The 18995-nt window shown below is 41.3% G+C and overlaps 1 protein-coding gene across 6 annotated transcripts in view; it reads left to right on the top strand.

The window, feature by feature from the left end:
• Nucleotides 1-18995, top strand: part of GIGYF2 (GRB10 interacting GYF protein 2) — a 148694-nt gene that overhangs the window by 37631 nt on the left and 92068 nt on the right. For 5 of the 6 annotated variants that reach the window (XM_073360204.2, XM_073360202.2, XM_073360203.2 and 2 more), the window contains one exon: nucleotides 14157-14265. In XM_073360204.2, coding sequence (XP_073216305.1) covers nucleotides 14157-14265 — 109 coding nt within the window. Of the gene's footprint in view, nucleotides 1-2465; nucleotides 2714-14156; nucleotides 14266-18995 lie in introns of all 6 variants that reach the window. The other variant, XM_073360205.2, reaches the window with a different exon arrangement.

Here is an 18995-nt window from a genome sequence, read left to right as displayed (position 1 = left end):
CAAAGTATCTTGGTTTCCTGGTAGGAGGGGCTGACTTCCAGTTAAGAGTTCTTCCATTTGGCCTGTCTACTGCACCCAGGGTTTTTAGAGTGCACTTTTATCTGTATATGATTTGGCTAATCAAAGCATTATCAGAAGAAAATGCATCCAGAGCTATATCTTAAGTATGTTCCCTGTTCAAGAAGTTACGCCTAGGGATAAACTGGGAGAAATCATTATTGAGTCTCTCACATAGGATCACCTTCATAGGCATGATATTGGACTCATTCTGCAGTGCTGCTTTGCCTGAAGAAATGTTTGCAAAGATTAAATGAGCCATGTCCTTGCTACACTAACTTCCCTGCCAAAAGTCTTCCTCTTTCTCAGACTAATTGACTTCATAGACTCAGCTGTGTCTTACACTTCACACCCAGCTTAAAAAGAGTCTCTCCAGTACTGGCTGACAAAGAATGTGTTCCTGTCTCTGCCATAGTGGACTCAGAGTCTCAGTGTTATGAAAGGAGTGGCTTTCAGCCCTCCAGCACCATCAGCAATAATAACCTGTCACATTCAATGTGGGCTGAGGAGCTCACTACACAGCATGTGCCACCATGGGAATTCCTATGAAAAGAGAATGCACATCAGTGTGCTAAAAATCAGAGCAATATTTTGAGCTCTAAGAGCTCTTCTTCCTCATGTCAGAAGGTGGTGCATGTTGACATGGACAGACCAATGGCTATGTACTATATAAACAAGCAGGAAGGCGCTCACTCAGCGCAACTATGAAGGGAAGCAGTAGGTCTGTGGCAATGAGGCATTCAACACAAGATCTACCCTGTAGTACTACATCTAGCAGGGAGAGACATGTCTTGTGAAACAGCTGAGCAGATGCAACAGAACTCCATGAGTGTGTGTTAGAGATGATGATATGCACGATCTTCAACTTGGGGTGTCAGGATGTAGATCTCTTTCCAGTTATGCAGAATGAGCCAAGGTTTGCTTGAGAGCAGGAAGTGACAACCAATCCTTTGGATGCATTCCTCATAAGATGAAATCAGGTTTTCCTGTATGCCTTCCTCTCACTTTTCCCAATCCATGGGAGGGAGGGGGTGGTTTAAAAAATGATTTTTTTTTTAAAAAAAGGCAAAAAACAAACACACAACAGAAGAGAACTAAAGTAATTTTGGTGCTTCTGGCATGTTTGAGATAAGTTGTTCCCAGACCACCTTTGGCTGTCAAAAGGAGTTTACCAGTCTCTCCCTCTTACTCCAAATCTGTTGAATTAAAAGAACAAAAGTTTATTGCCCAGACCTATATTCTCCATGTCTGAAGACCAGGGCTGTAGGGCTTTGATAGAGTTGGAGTAGTCTTGCTCTCTAGAGATACGTGTCCTAATTAACTGTAGGAAAGAATCAACTTGTAAGTGTCGTTAACCTCAAATGGAAGAGATTTGTTTGGGCAAACAATGATAATGTAACCCCAACCATGGCTCCAGTTTAGCATATATTAGAATAGCTGCAACAGATGAAACTTTCAGGTTTTTTGCCCATCAATGAAGGTTAATCTAGTAGCCATATCTATAAGCGAGAGGTTATGCCAGTAACAAGTCAGTATTCACACAGAAGTGAATTGAGATTTATGAAAGGATTAACGTTCCCCAGGAGTTAGATTCTTCTGTTGTGTGGAGACCTCAACAAATGCCTCACAAAGATAATGAAGCCTCCATTTGGGCCAATGGCAGAATGCCCTTTATTTCACCTCTCAGTTAAACATCTGCTCGAAAAGTAAGTGAACTACAGACCCACTATTCACTGTTTTATATAAGGACAAAGTTTTGCTACATCCCTGTCCCAAGTTCCTGCCTAAAGTGGTAACTGAACATCACGTTAATCCATTAAACTGGCAGTGTTCTTTCCAAGATCTCTCTCTCTCTCTCATTCAGGAGAAAATGTTTCATGCGTTAGATACAAAAAGGGCTTTAGCTTATTTTAAATAGGACTCAATTCAGGAAATCACCGTATCTGTTGATTTCCTATGCTGACAGCAAAAAATTCAAAGCAATCACATCTTAAACACTATCAAAATAGGTTAGGCTCTGCATTCATGAGGCCTACATTTTAGCGTTAGTCCTTGTCCCTAAGGAAATTAGGTCACAATCTGTGAGAGCCAAGGCAGCTTCAATGGCATGCCTTAGACATATTACTCTTAGAGAGGTCTGTACAATGTGGAGCTCCCTGCATATGTTTACAAAACACTATTCTTTGGACTTAGCATCCAGAGCTGATGCACAGTTTTTGGCAGGGCAGTACCCTATTTAATTAGGATTCCATGTCCCACCTTCCTCAAAGGGCAGTATTGCTTGTCAAACTACCCTCATGAGTGGGAATATGCAGAGGACACTCAAAGAAGAAATGGAGGTTACTCACCTTAGCTGGAGGTCTTTGAGATATATTCACGCATCCTGCCCACCTTTCTCTCTTCCTCAGAGTCTTAATTACAACCAAAGTGGGACTTGGAGGAGGCACTTGAAGGATCTGAGGCGGCCAGAGTGCCACATCCCCTTTTATAGCCTCACCCTCAGAACATTCAGGAACAGTGAGGGGAGGGGCAGGAGGGGGCATGAAAACGCTCCAACGGGCACTGCTATCAAAAAGTTCCACAGTCAGAGCTGGACCTGAGGCACATCCCGTAAGTGTGACTATGCAAAGTCCATCTTGAAGAACTCTGGTTACAGGTGAGTGACCTCCATATTTAGTTCTATGTCATCTTAAAGGCACTGTACTCACTGTTCTCCTTAACAGTACCTCTGCTTTAGTTTCTGTGCCTGCTAAAACAATTGTTGTCCTGCTTTTTACATTTTGAGGACATTTTCTTCCAACTTTTCTAGATATGACAGTCAGTCTTAGAGGTTGTTGAATGGGGCCTTGGAGAGGATACTTTTCAAAGTCAGGCAAAATCATTCTTTTTCAATTATCCCTCTCCTGAGTGGCTCTTATATGGTGAGGTCAACTCTCATGTTAGAGATGGCTATCTAATTGGTGTCAAAGCCCTGCAGGATCCCCGGCTAAACGGAGTCAATTGTAATACAGACTTGCTGCCTGGGTCTTGATGGTTTTACTACTTTCCCAAGTACTCACTATTGAGTAGTAGCAGAGTTTCAAAGGGAAGCCATTATTACCTCAATTTCCATCTCTGGTGGTAAAAATGGTCCTTGTGCTCATGTCCTTGGAAGCCAAAGAAGATTGACTTCACAAATAAATCTCTTGGATCTCAGGTTTCCAAAATTTGGCTCTCAAGGTATTCATCATTCATCTCCATCCAGATAATACAAATTCTCAGATGTCACGGAGGGAATGTATTACTTAAACTGTCAAGAAGGCTCTTGGTCTCCCTCTTACAGTAGGAAGCTGTTTGCCTGTGAGAATGGTGTATTTGCAACAATGCAGTGCCCTTGGCTTTTCATCTCAAGGGAAGAAGAGTACCCTAGTTTTTGATCAGATCTACAGAGGAGATAATCATGAGTAATCCCCCAAGGATTCAGTGGCAGTCTTTGTCTTACCGTGAGACATGTGGACTTCCCCAAGCTGTAAGGTGGAGGTTCCCAATCTGTGGCCTATGAAGAGTTGGCTGGTCATGTGTTGCTGACTGTCCTCCTGTCTCTAGCTATTAACTTGATTAAAAGGTAAAAGTGTACTTGCTTACATGCAAAATGTTAGGAAGTTGCTTGATTGCTTGCGTACTTACCTACTGTAGTTCCTATAGATACACCTGTGAACAGTGGGAAGTAGGGGGAAAAGGAAAAGTGGGCTGCTCAACCATGAGTGACAGAGCCAGTGGTCCACAGGATAATCTCTATTAAGATGTGGCCCAAACTGTGAAAAAAAAATTGAGAACCCGTGTTCTAAAGTTGTTGGTTCTTAAGGATAGTTGTAGCAAGCTTGATTTTGTACCAGCTCTCCATGTACATGTGGATGCCTGCCATCTTTTGAACCTTACAATCAGTTCCTTCTTGATGGTAGTCAGCAGTGGAGCTCTCTGCAAGACCTCTGGCTCTGTTTGCCCTCTGGCTTTTCAGTCCTCTCATCATGTCTGTCTTTGTGTTGTTTTTCTGTTCTTCCCTACCTTCTAGCCAGACTTAGTCTTTATAGTCTTATTTGTGGACACCAGAGCAATTTTGGCTTCTGGCACTGGAGCGCTGGTAAAGTTTGTTCCCAGAGATTTCAAAGGAACTTTGGTTCCTTGACCGAGATAATTCTATTGGACACTGTTTTGTGGCTGAGTGTCCTGACTCTGCCTCTTCATCTCTGTTTTGTACTTTGGAATTAATTTGCATGCAGAGACACTTGCTTTTCAGGATTTTATCCACTGCCTTGACCTCTTAGGAGGAAGGAAGAATGCTCAGGAGGAATGCACCGATAAGTTACCTGAACTAACAGCTATCGTTCAGTAGAATTGCCATGTTCTTGCCCCATATATTTGACTAGTTAAAGTTGTGGCAGACACTTCACATCAAGGCCCAAGTCTTAAAAGGCAATTGAGAAACACATTTATTTCTAGAGAATGTGGACTTGTTTCTCAGTCCTCACATAAGATCTTGAGGGTTAGCACTACCACAAATACGTTATTGCTCCCCAGGATCCTGAGCTTTGGTGCTGGGATTCCTTTAGACAAAGGGTTTTACCAGCCCATAATTGCAATCCTTCAAGTGGTGGGCTGCTAGCTTTTCATGAGCAAAGGGCAGATTGAGCTCTGATAAAAGGTCCATGTCCAGGTAAAGTTCCTTCTCAGACACACTGAGTTTAAAGCACAAACCTATTCTAACATCAGCTCTGGGGTGGCTTTTTGGTATGGTTTATGTGATAGCTGGAGTGGATGCTTTGGGGTGGATGTCAGTAGGTCTACTTTGCTGCAAGGTCTTACAAAGAGATCTGGAAAAATGTGGATCATTTCTAGTTGAAGGCCAACATGTGTTTTCTTGAGTCTGTTATGTTCCTGTGCTTCCTTCTACAAGAAAGTCAGTTTTCATCTCAATAGCTGGCTTCAAGGGAATCTGATAGACATCTGCACCAACAAAAGCAGCATCAGGAGTTGGTCCTAAGCTCCCTCTCATAAACGATCAAAGTTTAACTTTTTTTTTTTTTTAAGGGTTTCAGAGTGGATAGCCAGCCCAGTCACTTTCTGTAGCTTGCCAGGACCTCCCTGTCAGAAGCAGACTGAGCTCTTTATCCCAGGACCCCTTGTTGCCTCTAGTAAGTGGGTCTGTCGTGCTTCATTAGAGTTAACAGTTCTGAATTCAAATCCCTCTTCTGAATCAGTCTCACTTTTTTTTTTTGGCCCAATGAATATTTAAGTACTTTTACAAAATCAAACATCTTTGAAAGGAAAGATTGAGACATGAATAGCCTGTAGCCTAGTGATTAGGGCAGTCACCTGGCAGAAGGGAGACCTGAATGCAAGTCCCTGGTCCAGAATGGGGATTGAAACCTGTGTTTCCTGCATCCTAGGCAAGTGCTCTGACCACTGGTAAAGATTATAAAGGGGTGTGCACACTGCCTCCCCCCACCCCAACTATTTTCCCAACTTATGAGCTCATGTTTTACATGGAAATTATTTTTCTTGGTGATAGTGACTTTAGCTTATAGTGAGATCACTTCAGGCTGAAGTGATCCACCTTATGTTGCTTTTTACTAGGTGGTGGTATGAACTTGTCTGAGATTCCTCTTCAAGGAATATCATGTGTTCTGAGATAGGATGGTTTCCACCACAGACAACCTATAACAGCCATGTGGGTCTCACTCCTTAGACTTAGAGAGCATTCCTGTTCAGATTAGGTCTCTAGGAAGGAATCCTGCTTTCTCTCAACCCTGCAAAACCGGCTTTTCTAAAAAGGGAGTTCAAAGTCTCTTGCTCCATCCTATTGGCTATTGAGAGTAAAGTCTGATGTGTTTGTGAGGAATCTTTCCTCTTCCCTGTTGTTATACCAGTATACACACACCTCTCCATAAATATGAATGGGGAGTGGGGAGAAATAAAAATTATTTTTGCATTGGCATTTTTTGCTGCCTGTTGAAGTAATATTCATTCATTATTTTGTATTACATTAGCACTGAGAGACCCAAACAAAGATTGTGGCTCCATTGTGGTAGACCATCCACAAATGTAGAGGAGACCAGTTTGTGCTCCAAAGGGTTTCCAAATTTAATAGGTGAGACAAAGGCTGGAAGAAATGAAGCATTAGCCCCATTTTACCAATGGAGCTGTAAGGCACAGAGTTAGTAATGTGGTGCAGAAGGATAGGCTGTGTTTTGAGAGAGAGATTCCCTAACTGTGGTGGGGTGATAGACAGAACACATATTCCTATCTTGGGACCAGACCACCTTGGCAGCCAGTATGTAAACCGCAAGTGGTACTTTTCAGTGGTGCTGCAAGCACTGGTGGATCACAAGGGACGTTTCACTGACATCTACGTGGGATGGCTGGGAAAGGTACAAGATGCTCACATCTTCAGGAACTCTAGTCTGTTTGAACAGCTGCAGGAAGGGACTTACTTCCCAGACTAGAAAATAACCGTTGGGGATGTTGAAATGCCTATAGTTATCCTTGGGGACCCAGCCTATCCCTTAATGCCATGGCTCATGAAGCTGTACACAGGCACCCTGGACAGTAGTCAGGAGCTGTTCAACTATAGGCTGAGCAAGTGCAGAATGGTGGTAGAATGTGCATTTGGATGTTTAAAAGCATGCTGGCACAGTTTACTGGCTCGGTTAGACCTCAGTGAAACCAATATTCCCATTCTAATTGCTGCTTGCTGTGTGCTCCACAATATCTGTGAGTAAGGGGAGACGTTTCTGGCGGGGTGGGAGGTTGAGGCAAATCGCCTGGTCGCTGATTACATGCAGCCAGACACCAGGGCGATTAGAAGAGCACAGCAGGGCGCACTGCGCATCAGAGAGGCTTTGAAAACCAGTTTCATGACTAACCAGGCTACGGTGTGACAGTTCTGTTTGTTTCTCCTTGATGAAAACCCGCCCCCTTGGTTCACTGTACTTCCCTGTAAGCCAACTACCCTCCCCCCCTTCGATCACCGCTTGCAGAGACAATAAAGTAATTGTTTCAAAATCGTGCATTCTTTATTAATTCATCACACAAATAGGGGATAACTGCCAAGGTCGCCCGAGAGGGGTGGGAGAGGAGGGAAGTACCGGGTGGGGTGGTGGATGAGGGGAGGAGGGAAGGACAAGGCAACACTGCACTTCCAAACTTATTGAATGCCCACCTTCTGTTGCTTGGGCAGTTCTCTGGGGTGGAGTGGTTGGGTGCTCAGAGGGGCTCCCCCTCCCTCCGCAATCTTGGGTGTCTTGGTGAGGAGGCTATGAAACTTGGGGAGGAGGGCGGGCAGTTACACGGGCTGCAGTTGCGGTCTGTGCTCCTGCTGCCTTTCCTGCAGCTCCACCAGATGCCGGAGCATATCAGTTTGATCCCCCAGTAGCCTCAGCATTGCATCCTGCCTCCTCTCATGTTGCTCCCGCCACTTCTCATCTCGCTCATCCCTCCTGTCCTCGTGTTCATTTTCTGCTTTCCTGGAGTCTGCCATGGTTTGCCTCCACGCATTCTGCTGAGCTCTTTCAGTTTGGGAGGACTGCCTGAGCTCAGAGAACATTTAATCGTGAGTGCGTATTTTTTCTCCTCCTTATCTGCACTAGCCTGTGGGATGGAGATGACAAGGGAAGTGTTGAAACATTTACAGCTGCGGGAGGAAAAAAAAAGGGAGAGTAGTAAAGAGAAAAGAGGAAAGACACATTTTAGAGAACAATGGGTGGACTCTTTCACAGTGAGCCAAGCTGCTAACTTACATAGCACATGTGCTTTCGGTACAAGGTTGCATTTTGCCTCTTGTATTGAGGGCCTGCCAGTTTGGTGTGAGAGATCACACACGCAGGGCCGGGCAACAGAATTCAGCTTGCAGGCAGCCATGGTAAGCCACAGTCTTTCGGCTTCTTCAACCTTTATAACATGTGGGAATGGTTTCAAACAGCAGCACCCTCCTTTCCCATACCAAGCACCTGTTGGGTTGGCCATTTAAAAGGAGGGGCTGTGGTTTTCGGGTTAACATGCAGCACAAACCCAACTAACCCACCCCCCCAATTCTCTGGGATGATCACTCTCCTGAGGATACCACAGCGAGATAAAGAATGGACGTTGCTTGAATGCTAGCAAACATCAGGACCATACGCTGCCATGCTTCGTTATGCAATGTTTCCAGACTATGTGCTACTGGCCTGGCTTGGTGAAGTGTCGTACCATGGAGGACGGAATAAGGCTGCCCTCCCCAGAAACCTTTTGCAAAGGCTTTGGGAGTACCTCCAGAAGAGCTTCATAAAGATGTCCCTGGAGGATTTCCACTCCATCCCCAGACATGTTAACAGACTTTTCCAGTAGCTGTACTGACTGTGAATGCATCCCAAGACTTCAGGGCAAATTAATCATTAAACATGCTTGCTTTTAAATCGTGTTATATTTACAAAGGTACATTCACCAGAGATGCCTTCTCCAACTTCATGGTCTGGGAGCCTGCCTTGGGAGGGTTGGAAGGGTGTTGGCTCCAGGGTGATAAACAGTTCCTGGCTGTCGGGGAGAACAGTTTCTCCGCTTGTCTGCTGTGCGCTTTCATCCTCCTCCTCATCTTCCTTGTCCCCAGAATCCTCATCCCTGTTGCATGAGACTCCCCCCTTTGCAGGTGTCCACAGACAGGGGTGTGGTAGGGCCTCCCCCTAGAATTGCATGCAGCTCATCATCGAAGCAGCATGTCTGGGGCTCTGACTCGGAGTGGCCATTTGCTTCTTTGGTAGGCTTGCCTGAGCTCCTTAATTTTCACGTGGCATTGTAGCGGGTCCCTGTTGTAGCCTCTGTCCATCATGCTCTTGGAGATTTTTGCAAATATATTTGTGTTTCATCTTTTGGAATGGAGTTCTGTTAGCACGGATTCATCTCCCCATACAGCGATCAGATCCAGTACCTCCCGTTCAGTCCATACTGGAGCCTTTTTGCGATTCTGGGACTGCATGGTCACCTGTGCTGATGAGCTCGCCACACTGGCCAAACAGGAAATGAAATTCAAAAGTTCCCGGGGCTTTTCCTGTGTACCTGGCTAGTGCATCTGAGTTGAAAGTGCTGTCCAGAGCGGTCATAATGGAGCACTCTGGAATAGCTCCCGGAGGCCAATCCTGTCTAATTGCGTCCACACTATCCCAAACTTGACCCGGCGATGTCGATTTCAGTGCTGATCCCCTTGTCAGGGAGGAGTACAGAAATGGATTTTAAGAGCCCTTTAGGACGACAAAAATGGCTTCGTCGTATGGATGGGTGCAGGGTTAAATCAATATAATGCTGCTAAATTTGACCTGAACTCATAGTGCATACCAGGGCTGAGTTCAGTATTTCTGTCATCTGAATGGGCCCCCAAGTTCATAAAAAATCTGATGTTCTCATTGAAGCCTTTTTGTACATGTAATGAATGCTTTGAAAAACAGAGTGAACATTTGGTACCAATGAACACGTCATTAATTGCACAAGACTATTCTATTATTTTCTGGTCTTCACTCACTGACTTCTTGCTACCTTACTGGCTGATTTTTGGACTTCTTTCAGTGCTTTTGCAGCTAAGAGATTTTTCTCCAATGGTAAACAGTAGTATAGATAGTATAGGTACAGCTCCTGAATCTTGTGCTCTGATCTAGTGCCGAGTATATTACTGAAATTCTTTCATCTCAAATTCCAAACTCATATACTGTGTCATGGTTGACTCTGTCTGAACTGCCTATAGTCATCAGTTCTCTTTATCTGCAGAAGGTTGAGAAACTTCATTTTTCCCCTTTTCTGCTTATTTTTTTCTCCTTTCTTCCTAGACCGTTTTAGTTTCCAGAAGTTTAGTGTAGCAATTTAGTTTCTTAACAAATAAAACAAGTTTTTGAAGCATCAAACCACTGCCAACATTGAAATTTTCTTGTACAAGTTTTTCTTCCAAAGCTGTCTTATTTTTCTCAGATCACATTTTTTTTTTAAATCAAGCTTCTTAATACTTAATGTGTTTTGGTCCTCTTATTTTTTTGGTGTTGAAGATTGCTTCAAGTAATGGCCAAAATTCAATCACAAAATGTCTGTCAGTAGACTCTGTAAGTGCTTGTGTGTTAAGGGTACATAGAGCTTGGGGGACGTTAGATAAGCCAAAGATGTTGGAGTTCAAGGTATGCGCTTCCTTCCCTTGTTTTCACTCACAACAAGCACCAACACTATTTGTACTGCTTGGGGAAAGCCCACATCACGTCCAAGTGCAGTATCTGCCTCTTGTTCCCGATCTGTACCTGGGAAAGCCAAGCTCTCCACCGCAAGAAACACCTCGTTGAGGTCATCATGAGGGATAAGTGGGATCCAGGTTGCGGGACCTGCTCCCCCATAATCAACCTAAGTAATTGAGTGCTCCTGTTACTGCAGAGCTCCTTCCTGAGTTTTAAATCCTACATACTTACCAGTGTATGTGCTGGGGACCTTAAGAGTCTTGAGGCCTGGTATCCCAACAGATGCACAAATTAGCACTGAGCCTTTCTTGGATGCACAATGTTGATAGCTAGACTCTCAAATGGTCAACTTATATGCGCTAGATCTCCCCGTGCTGTTGATCAGAGTGAGGTCTCTAGACCGACTTATTTACTTCTTCAAATGTTTAAGATACATCTACGCACCAATATGGTGCTCTGTCTGTCTCTTTCTCTCTCCCATAAATTAAAAGTTAAAGCATAAACAAAGGGGGATCTTGGTGGATAGTCAGCTGAACATGAATTCGAAGAGCCATGCTGTGGCCAAAAGGATGAATGTGATCCTTGGATATACAAGTGGGTATCCTGAGTAGAAGTAGGGAAGTACTTTACCTCTATTTGTCACTGGTACAACTGCTGTTGGGACAGTGTCCAATTTTGTTTTCCACATTTCAAGAAGGATGTCGGTAAATTGGAATGTGTTCTGAGAAGAGCCACGAGAATGATTAGAGGATTGGAAAACAGGACTTATTAATGATAGACTCAAGGAGCATAATCTATTCAATTTAAATAAAAAGTTAAGGGTGACTTGATCAGTATATAAGTACCTATATGGGGAACAAAATAATTAAGGGATCTATAATCTAGCAGACAGAGGTATAACAAGATCCACTGACTGGAAGTTAAAGCTAGGTAAATTCAAATTAAAACTAAGAAAGATTTTTTGCAGTGACAATAATTAATCATTGGAACAACTTAGCAAGCATTGAGGTGCTTCTCCATCACTGGCTACTTTTAAATCAAGATTGGATGTTTTTCTAAAAAAGATGCTCTAGTTCAGTGGTTCTTAGCCTGGAGTATGTGTACCCCTGTGGGTATGCAGAGGTCTTCCGCAGGGTACATCAGCTCAGCTAGTTATTTGCCTAGTTTTATAACAGGCTGCATAAAAAGCACTAGCAAAGTCAGTACAAACTAAAATTTCATAGAGACAATGACTTGTTTATACCGCTCTATATATTATGTACTGAAATGTAAGTACAATATTTATATTCCAATTGATTGATACTTTCTCATTTTTACCATATAATTAAGCAATTTTTCAGTAATAGTGTGCTGTGACACTAGTATTTTTATGTGTGATTTTAGTAAGCAAGTAGGTTTTAAGTGAGGTGTCTTGCGTATCGCCAAGTTACAAATCAGACTCCTGAAAGGGGTACAGTTGTCTGGAAAGGTTGAGAGCCACTTCTCTAGTTCAAACAGGAATTATTTTGGGGAAATTCTGTGGGCTGTCTTATACAGGAGGTCAGTCTAGATGGTCACAATGGTCTCTCCTGACTATCCGTAGATCACCAAAATGTTTTATGCTTGTGTATATACGTTTTTTTTCCATGGATGGGTAAGCAACCAGGTATTGTTCTTTTAGATAAACGTGCAATCTGTTGTTCTTATCATGTAAAAGGAAGATTCAAGTACATTTATTATTGAATTAGAACCACTGACTCTAAGGAGACTATTTAGTAAAGGTTATAAGTTAAAGTAAAATTCACTTCTTGCAATTGCTCTGAGAAAATCCAAAAGAACAGCAGATTGCTCTGACCAGTTGTGCTACTTAACCACCTTCCTGGTTAACACGTTGAAGTTAGATCAATTTCCTAATATGACAGTCCTTCATGATTACAGTTTTTTTGGTGATATATTAAGTGTGACTACATGACTTCCTTTTTTCTATATGTATGCTGTCTAACCATTGTGTATGATCAGTTTACCTTTTTTCTGTGGCCATTTATACAGTAGACCTTTCTAAAATTTCCCACCATGGTTGTCTCAGCATCCGAAGTGTTACCACTACTTTACCTGCTCCCCTCCTCTGTTTTTGGGAGATATTCCACAGCTTGCATATGTTTCTGCTTTTAACTTTCCCAAGTAGTAGCAGAGTGAAATTGATTAGGGTTATGAATATGATTAATTTGCGCGTTGCCAATTTTCACTTTGCAAAAATCTGAGCAGCAGCAAAGATGCTCAAGTAATCTGTCTGCAGACTGAGGAAGATATTATCACAGCTGTGCATGTTCAGTTAATTTTTGGAAGGTTTTCTTAGCAATTATAAGAGCTAGAAAAAAAACGTTAAATGAATACTCAGATTTTGTAGAAGTTGGCAACACTCATCAAAGAAAGTTTTGTACCTGTGATGGGTGACAGGATTTTTGCGAGCTATGCTCATAGTTACCAGTCTTTTCTTGGAGAGATTCTTCCTTTCCAAATTGATGTCAAATATTTGTTTGGATTTATTTGAAATAAACTAAAGTGCATGCAGCTTCCTGTTTCTTTGGACACCAATATATAGTCTAAATGGCGATCTAATTGCTCGTCTTATCATTACTCCTTTAGAAGACTGGACTCTTCAAGGCCATATTAAGTTAGATGTGTCCAGAGGCATGCAAGCAATGCTAGTCTATCCCCAATAGATTAATTTCTAGAAGACTTACAGAACAACTACATGGAGTTCTGTGCATTTTTTTTATTTAAAGCTTGGACTTGGAAGTACAACGTGAGTCCAAGTTTGGTATGCTTGTGTTACGGAATTGGTTTCTGGGCAGAAGTGCCTAAACTTCCAACTGTCTATGTTCAGAACATTTGGGGTGTTTCTATATAGCTAGTTGTTCTATGTTGAAATGTCCTTAGTAAATCTTTTTTTCTTGTTTCCGTTGCACTCCATGACTGTTGCATAGGATTTTTGTTACTGTTTTTTCTGTTACTAAAATGAGCTTTTTTGTTAAACTTTTAGTGATTCATAAAAATATTGAGTCTTCAGAAGTGGTCTATTTCTGTTACTATACTTTTGGAGAAAGATTATACTTTTTAATTATTATTCAGAAAGGTAATAATTGTAATAGATTACCTCTCAAGCACCCCATGTTCTTGAAGAATGGAGGAGATAATGTTACCGTCTTACTTTAAAAATGAACTGATTGGAGATAGTATTGGTGCGCTATATCCGTGAGTAGGCATGCATTACTCACTTATAAGGTGGCTCTCTGACTATGGATTTTAAGCTATTGACGTTCCAGTCAGTCATGTGCAGGGAGCATGGGAGACAGTACTTGCAGCACATTTTTAATTACTTTTTGAAAATAAGAATTTCAGGTAAGTCACTTTTTTGGGGCTGGAGTGTAACTTTCAGTCTCACTGCTCATTTTAATGTGTCCTTTACTGGCATGGACTTGTCATCTGCCTCTCTACCTGTTTCTCTGGCTCTCCGTCACCATAGTATCTTAGCTGATACTACCATCCTTGCTCTTCAGGGAGCTGACTGTGCTGCATTCTTGTATCTTCCAGAAAGGTGATGGAAAGATAAAGGCAAACGTTTGCCTTTGTTAGTTTAGAGGTTGAAAGGAAAGGAAACACTAAGAGTAGAAGATAAGGAAGCTGAAAAATAGTATTTTAAATGGGAATCCTTAGTAACTTCCCCATGTATCTAAGCAATTTTTTCCATATCTTTTAATTTGTTTTGTGGTTCGTGAGCATTTTCAATTGCAGAGAGTGTATACAAAAGAGAGTCAGGGTAGGTAAAATTTTTATTCTAAAAAGCATAGGGAAAGGTACATTTGCTTGTTTCTCACCTTGGCTGTCTCCTCTTCTTGGCAGAGAAATTTCTCCATGTCTGTAAACAGTGCTGCTGTCCTGCGGTTGACGGGACGAGGAGGAGGAACGGTGGTAGGGGCTCCTCGAGGTCGAAGTTCCTCTAGAGGTCGAGGTGAGCTGTTTTCTGAAGACTGGGATGATACAGTGGATGGGGGAAAGATCTAGGTTAAATTGTCTGAAAATTGACCACCATTATTTGGATAACACCACGAGGGGATGTGGAATTATACAGCCAAATAAAACTGACAAATTCCTGCCCCCAAGGAACTTTCCATTTAAAGGGCCTAACACAGCAGGGGTTGGCGAAGGAGGGAAAGTGCATGTGGGAGAATGAGGGTTGAAATACCACAAGATCACTAGGAACGCAAGTTACATATCTGGTTCCTCTTTTGTGTGTTTATTTTGTTAAATTATATAAATTTGGATTGAAGGAGAGTGATGAAAGGAACAGTTTTGAGGTGGAATATCAAGGAAAGTGTAAGGTTGCTTGACTCAGGGTTGTAAAGAATATCCAATTATATGAGATGGTATTTGAAAAAGTTTGGAGTCGCTTATAAAAGGAGAGAACAGGAGCATTAATTAAGAAGTTGAAAGGGTTGGTTTTAACTTAAATCTGTGGTTTTCAACTGGGGATACGCAGAGGTCTTCCAAATGGTTCATCAGCTGATCTAGATCAGGGGTGGCCAACCTGTGGCTCCGGAGCCACATGTGGCTCTTCAGAAGTTAATATGTGGCTCTTTGTATAGGAACCGACTCCGGGGCTGGAGCTATAGGTGCCAACTTTCCAACGTGCTAAGGGGTGCTCACTGCTCAGCCCCTGGCTCTGCACAAGCCCTGCCCCCACTCCACCCCTTCCCACCCTCTCCCCGAGCCTGCAGTGTCCTCGCTCCTCCCTCTCCCCCCAGAGCCTCCTGCATGTCACGAAACAGCTGATTGGAAGGTGTGGGGAGGGAGTGGGAGGCGCTGACCTGCAGGGCTACCAGTGGGTGGGAGGTGCTGGGAGCTGGGGGGGAGCGGATGGGTGAGCTGCTGATGTATTACTGTGGCTCTTTGGCAAGGTACATTGATAAATTCTGGCTCCTTCTCAGGCTCAGGTTGACCACCCCTGATCTAGATATTTGCCTAGTTTTACAACAGGCTACATAAAAAAACACTAGTGAAGTCGGTATATACTAAAATTTCATACAGACAAGAACTTGTTTATACTGCTGTGTATACTATACACTGAAATGTAAGTACAATATTTATATTTCAATTGATTTATTTTATAATTATATGGTAAAAATGAGAAAGCAAGCAGTTTTTCAGTAATGTGCTGTGACACTTTTGTATTTTTATGTGTGGTTTTGTAAGCACAAGTAGTTTTTATGTGTGGTTTTGTAAGCACAAGTAGTTTTTAAGTGACATGAAACTTGGGGGTATGCAAGAAACTCAGACTCCTGAAAGGAGTACGGTAGTCTGGAAAGGTTGGAGAGCCACTGACTTAAATGATCAGAAAGAAATCCTCTATTCTGTGCAATGCCTTAGATAACAAACTGAAAGAGATTAGTGGAGGCATAAGGTCTCTCTTGGCAGTTTATTTTGTTCGCTGATAGCACTTTGTTTTGTCAATTTTACTACTTCACTAAAGTTATTTTCCCTTATTTGTTGGGTCCTTCCACACTGCAGCATTTAAAGCAAATGGGGAAATGTGTCCTCAGATAATGCCAGGGAGGCTCAGGGTAAGGTATAGTACCTGAACTTATTTTTAATTTGTTTTGAAAAACAAAAATGTATTTTTATGTTGATAGTAGCCTTTAATTCTCTAGCCTTCATGAGCACAACAATATGTTTTCATATATTAATAGATGTGTTTTGTTGCATATAGAATGCTAGAAGCTGGAGATGGAAAAGACTTCTTGGGTCATATCCATAGCCCAGCAAGTGCCACATTTTTTCCTCATTCTGTCCCATTTAATTTTAAATGTCCCTTAGTCGTGGTATTGCCACTACCTCCCTTGAAAACAGTTTCATAGCTATTGGATGTACAGAAGTTTTTCCCGATTTGGTTTTAAGTTTTGGTTTTGGTTTCCTCTTATTTCTAATTTTCTGTTCTCCCCTGTAATTCTACTTCCTCTTTGCATCTACATCTTTCAGATATTTGTGGACTGCTATCATGTGCCCCTTCTTGATTGTTTAGCTAAGCTGTATGTATTTAGTTCTTTCATTGTCTCAATAGCCATTCCTGCTGACTCTCTCTAATTTTTTTTTTCCATTCAAGTTTTTCAGTATCTCTTTGCTAATGAGTTGCCAAGGACTTATTTAAAAATTTGAGGTACAGTTGTACCAAAGAACGAGAGAGAGGGGCTTTTACTTCCTTGTTTGACATGATGCCAGTGTAGCAGAATTGCATCAGCCTTTTCTGATGCCATACTTCATTCTTAACTGAAGTCTAATTTGCTCTGTCTCACCTAAGTGTGTGCTAGTATTACAGCTGTCCAGGTTTCTTTTTCCTGTTGAATATCTGTGTTTTGGACACTTTGCTCAGGTATGTTAGGGTTCAAATTTACAAACAGTTATACTGCATACAGTGCTTGTTGGGTAATAAATAGTCATAGGCTTGGACTTCCAGCTTGCATTTTTCCCCCCAAGTTGAATCTCAGTGTTTTCTGACCTTTTCTTATATATTGAAACCCCTTTCTATTTCTTTACCCTTCCTTTTTTTTTTTTTTTTTTTTTTTTTTTGCAACTCTTGCATTTCTCTTCCCCTTGGTCACTAACATTTACAATGATCTACTAATTTAGTCAGATTCTGCCACCTGTACTCACAGTAACATACCTACTTTTCAAATATTCCAATTGACTTCAATGGCATTACTTGCAAAGTAAGATACTACTCACTGTGAATAAGAGTGGCAGAATCTGGCTATAATCCAACAATTCTTCAGTTCTGTCAAAAATAGCAATCAATTTTGTCTTTAAAAGTCTTCCCCCCCGGTATTTGATCCGTTGTTTGTATAGGGATAGGCATTACATTTTTGGCTTTATAATTAATAGAATCCTTCTTCATTTCTTCTTTGAATATTGCTACTGTATTTCCTTCAGTCTACCACTACCTACCCAGTTTTCAAGATAGCAAAATTTTTGTTCTGAGTTAATCTTTCTTTGTTCAGATACAAGTTCCTTGTTACTTCAGTTGTCCAGACATCTTTCTTGATTTTAATTAATTTCATCCTCATTTGTTTCACCTGCTTTTTAAATTTCCCTTAATCTTTGCATACCATGTTCATTCTGATGTTCTTTTATTGCCTGTCTCTCCTGCCAAGCTTTAGCTGACTTTTTTTAAATTTCTTCGCTGCCTTTTCACTTCCTGTATAGTTTTATTAACCATTGATCATTGAGCAGTCCACTCCAAATCATATTGGCTACTTCTTGTTCTTTGCATTTTTTTTAGGACAGTTACAGTTTTTTGGTTTTAAGGTGTGATTTTAGGATTCCCCAGACAACTGTTAATTCAGGAAATAAACTGAGGTTTCTGCAATGACAGAATTCAGAATTATGCTAATAAACCCTTAGTGTTCTTGAAGCTGAAGATGTATATCAATTAGTCTTTGATGAAAATCTGTGCATAGGACTGATGAGAACATTTAATATGCAACGTAAATGTTTTACTCAAGGATGAAGTTCTTCAAGTGCAGCTCTGCTTTGATGAGTGACTGTAAAAATGGTATTGTAAAATTCTATAATGGTTTGTTGCTCAATGGCAATAGTTCCTTAACAGATTTTCTCATTTCAGAAATAAAATGCTTTCTTAATGTTAGTCTTGCAAACTTAATCTGGGTTCTGAAGGTCATTCTGTGTTGCTTGCAGCTTGCTACTCATCATGAGTAATAAAGCTTCTATAGATCTCATTCTGCCCTTGGCTACACCTGTGCGAGCCTGGTGTCTGGAATAGAGTTGCACAAGTGTAACTAAGAGCAGAATTTGGATCTACAGTTGGAAGTTAGTTAAATTTATCTGATGCAGAAGTGAGAATTAATTTTATTTTCTGGCAAGAGTTGGTGATCTGTGGCCAGTATTAGAAAGTTAGATGGGGAAGAATAGGAGAGAAAGCAAAGGCAGAGTCAAGATTGCTGTTGTAACCTTAATTGAGAATTACATATATTTTGAGTGTTTTTAGACTTTTTTAAAATTAAACAATTTATTAACCTTGTTCTTTAAAGAAGAATGTATTTAAAATAAGGTTACCGTTGAAAATCTTTTTGTCAGAGAATAAATCTGTTTGATGAGAGTCTGCCATAGAAATTTTTCTCATCAAAAATATGAACTTTCACTATGGCTAACTTAACTGCCAAATCTAATAGATGACTAGCTATGAGAGAAATAATCTTTCAAAACACAATTTAACAATTAGCAATAATGCCATAATACCCCATTACTTAATTTGGGTGCATTCCATAAATTTCTAGGCATGTACAAGTGGGTTTGTTGCTCTTATGCAGAAGTTTCTTTAGGCTGTTTTAATAAGTGTCAGTAAAAATGTTGAGTGAAACAGTATTCTGAAGTGTAACTTTACAGTTAAGTTAGCATTATCAAGGCAGCTTAATCATAAAACCTTCTGCTGGAGGGCGAAATTGCTCGTACCCCTAAAATTTCACATTTTGTGTGGTGTCACTTTAGTTGTGACTAACAAGTTTTCCCTGTTCTAAAGTAATACTCCACAAGCAATCCAAGGTCATGCTCTTGAACTTTCTTTCTAATTGATTTGTTTTCCTGGGAGCTCCCTGTGGATTGTAGTTAAGCTGTGTGCTTTGAGTACTGGAATGTTTACATTCATGAAGGAGGGCGTCAGAGAAGGAAAGG

This window comes from Lepidochelys kempii, chromosome 9, assembly GCF_965140285.1.
Source record: "Lepidochelys kempii isolate rLepKem1 chromosome 9, rLepKem1.hap1, whole genome shotgun sequence".
NCBI lineage: Eukaryota > Metazoa > Chordata > Testudines > Cheloniidae > Lepidochelys > Lepidochelys kempii.
Note: the sequence above shows the minus strand (reverse complement) of the source record. Positions and strands in the feature narration are given on the sequence as shown.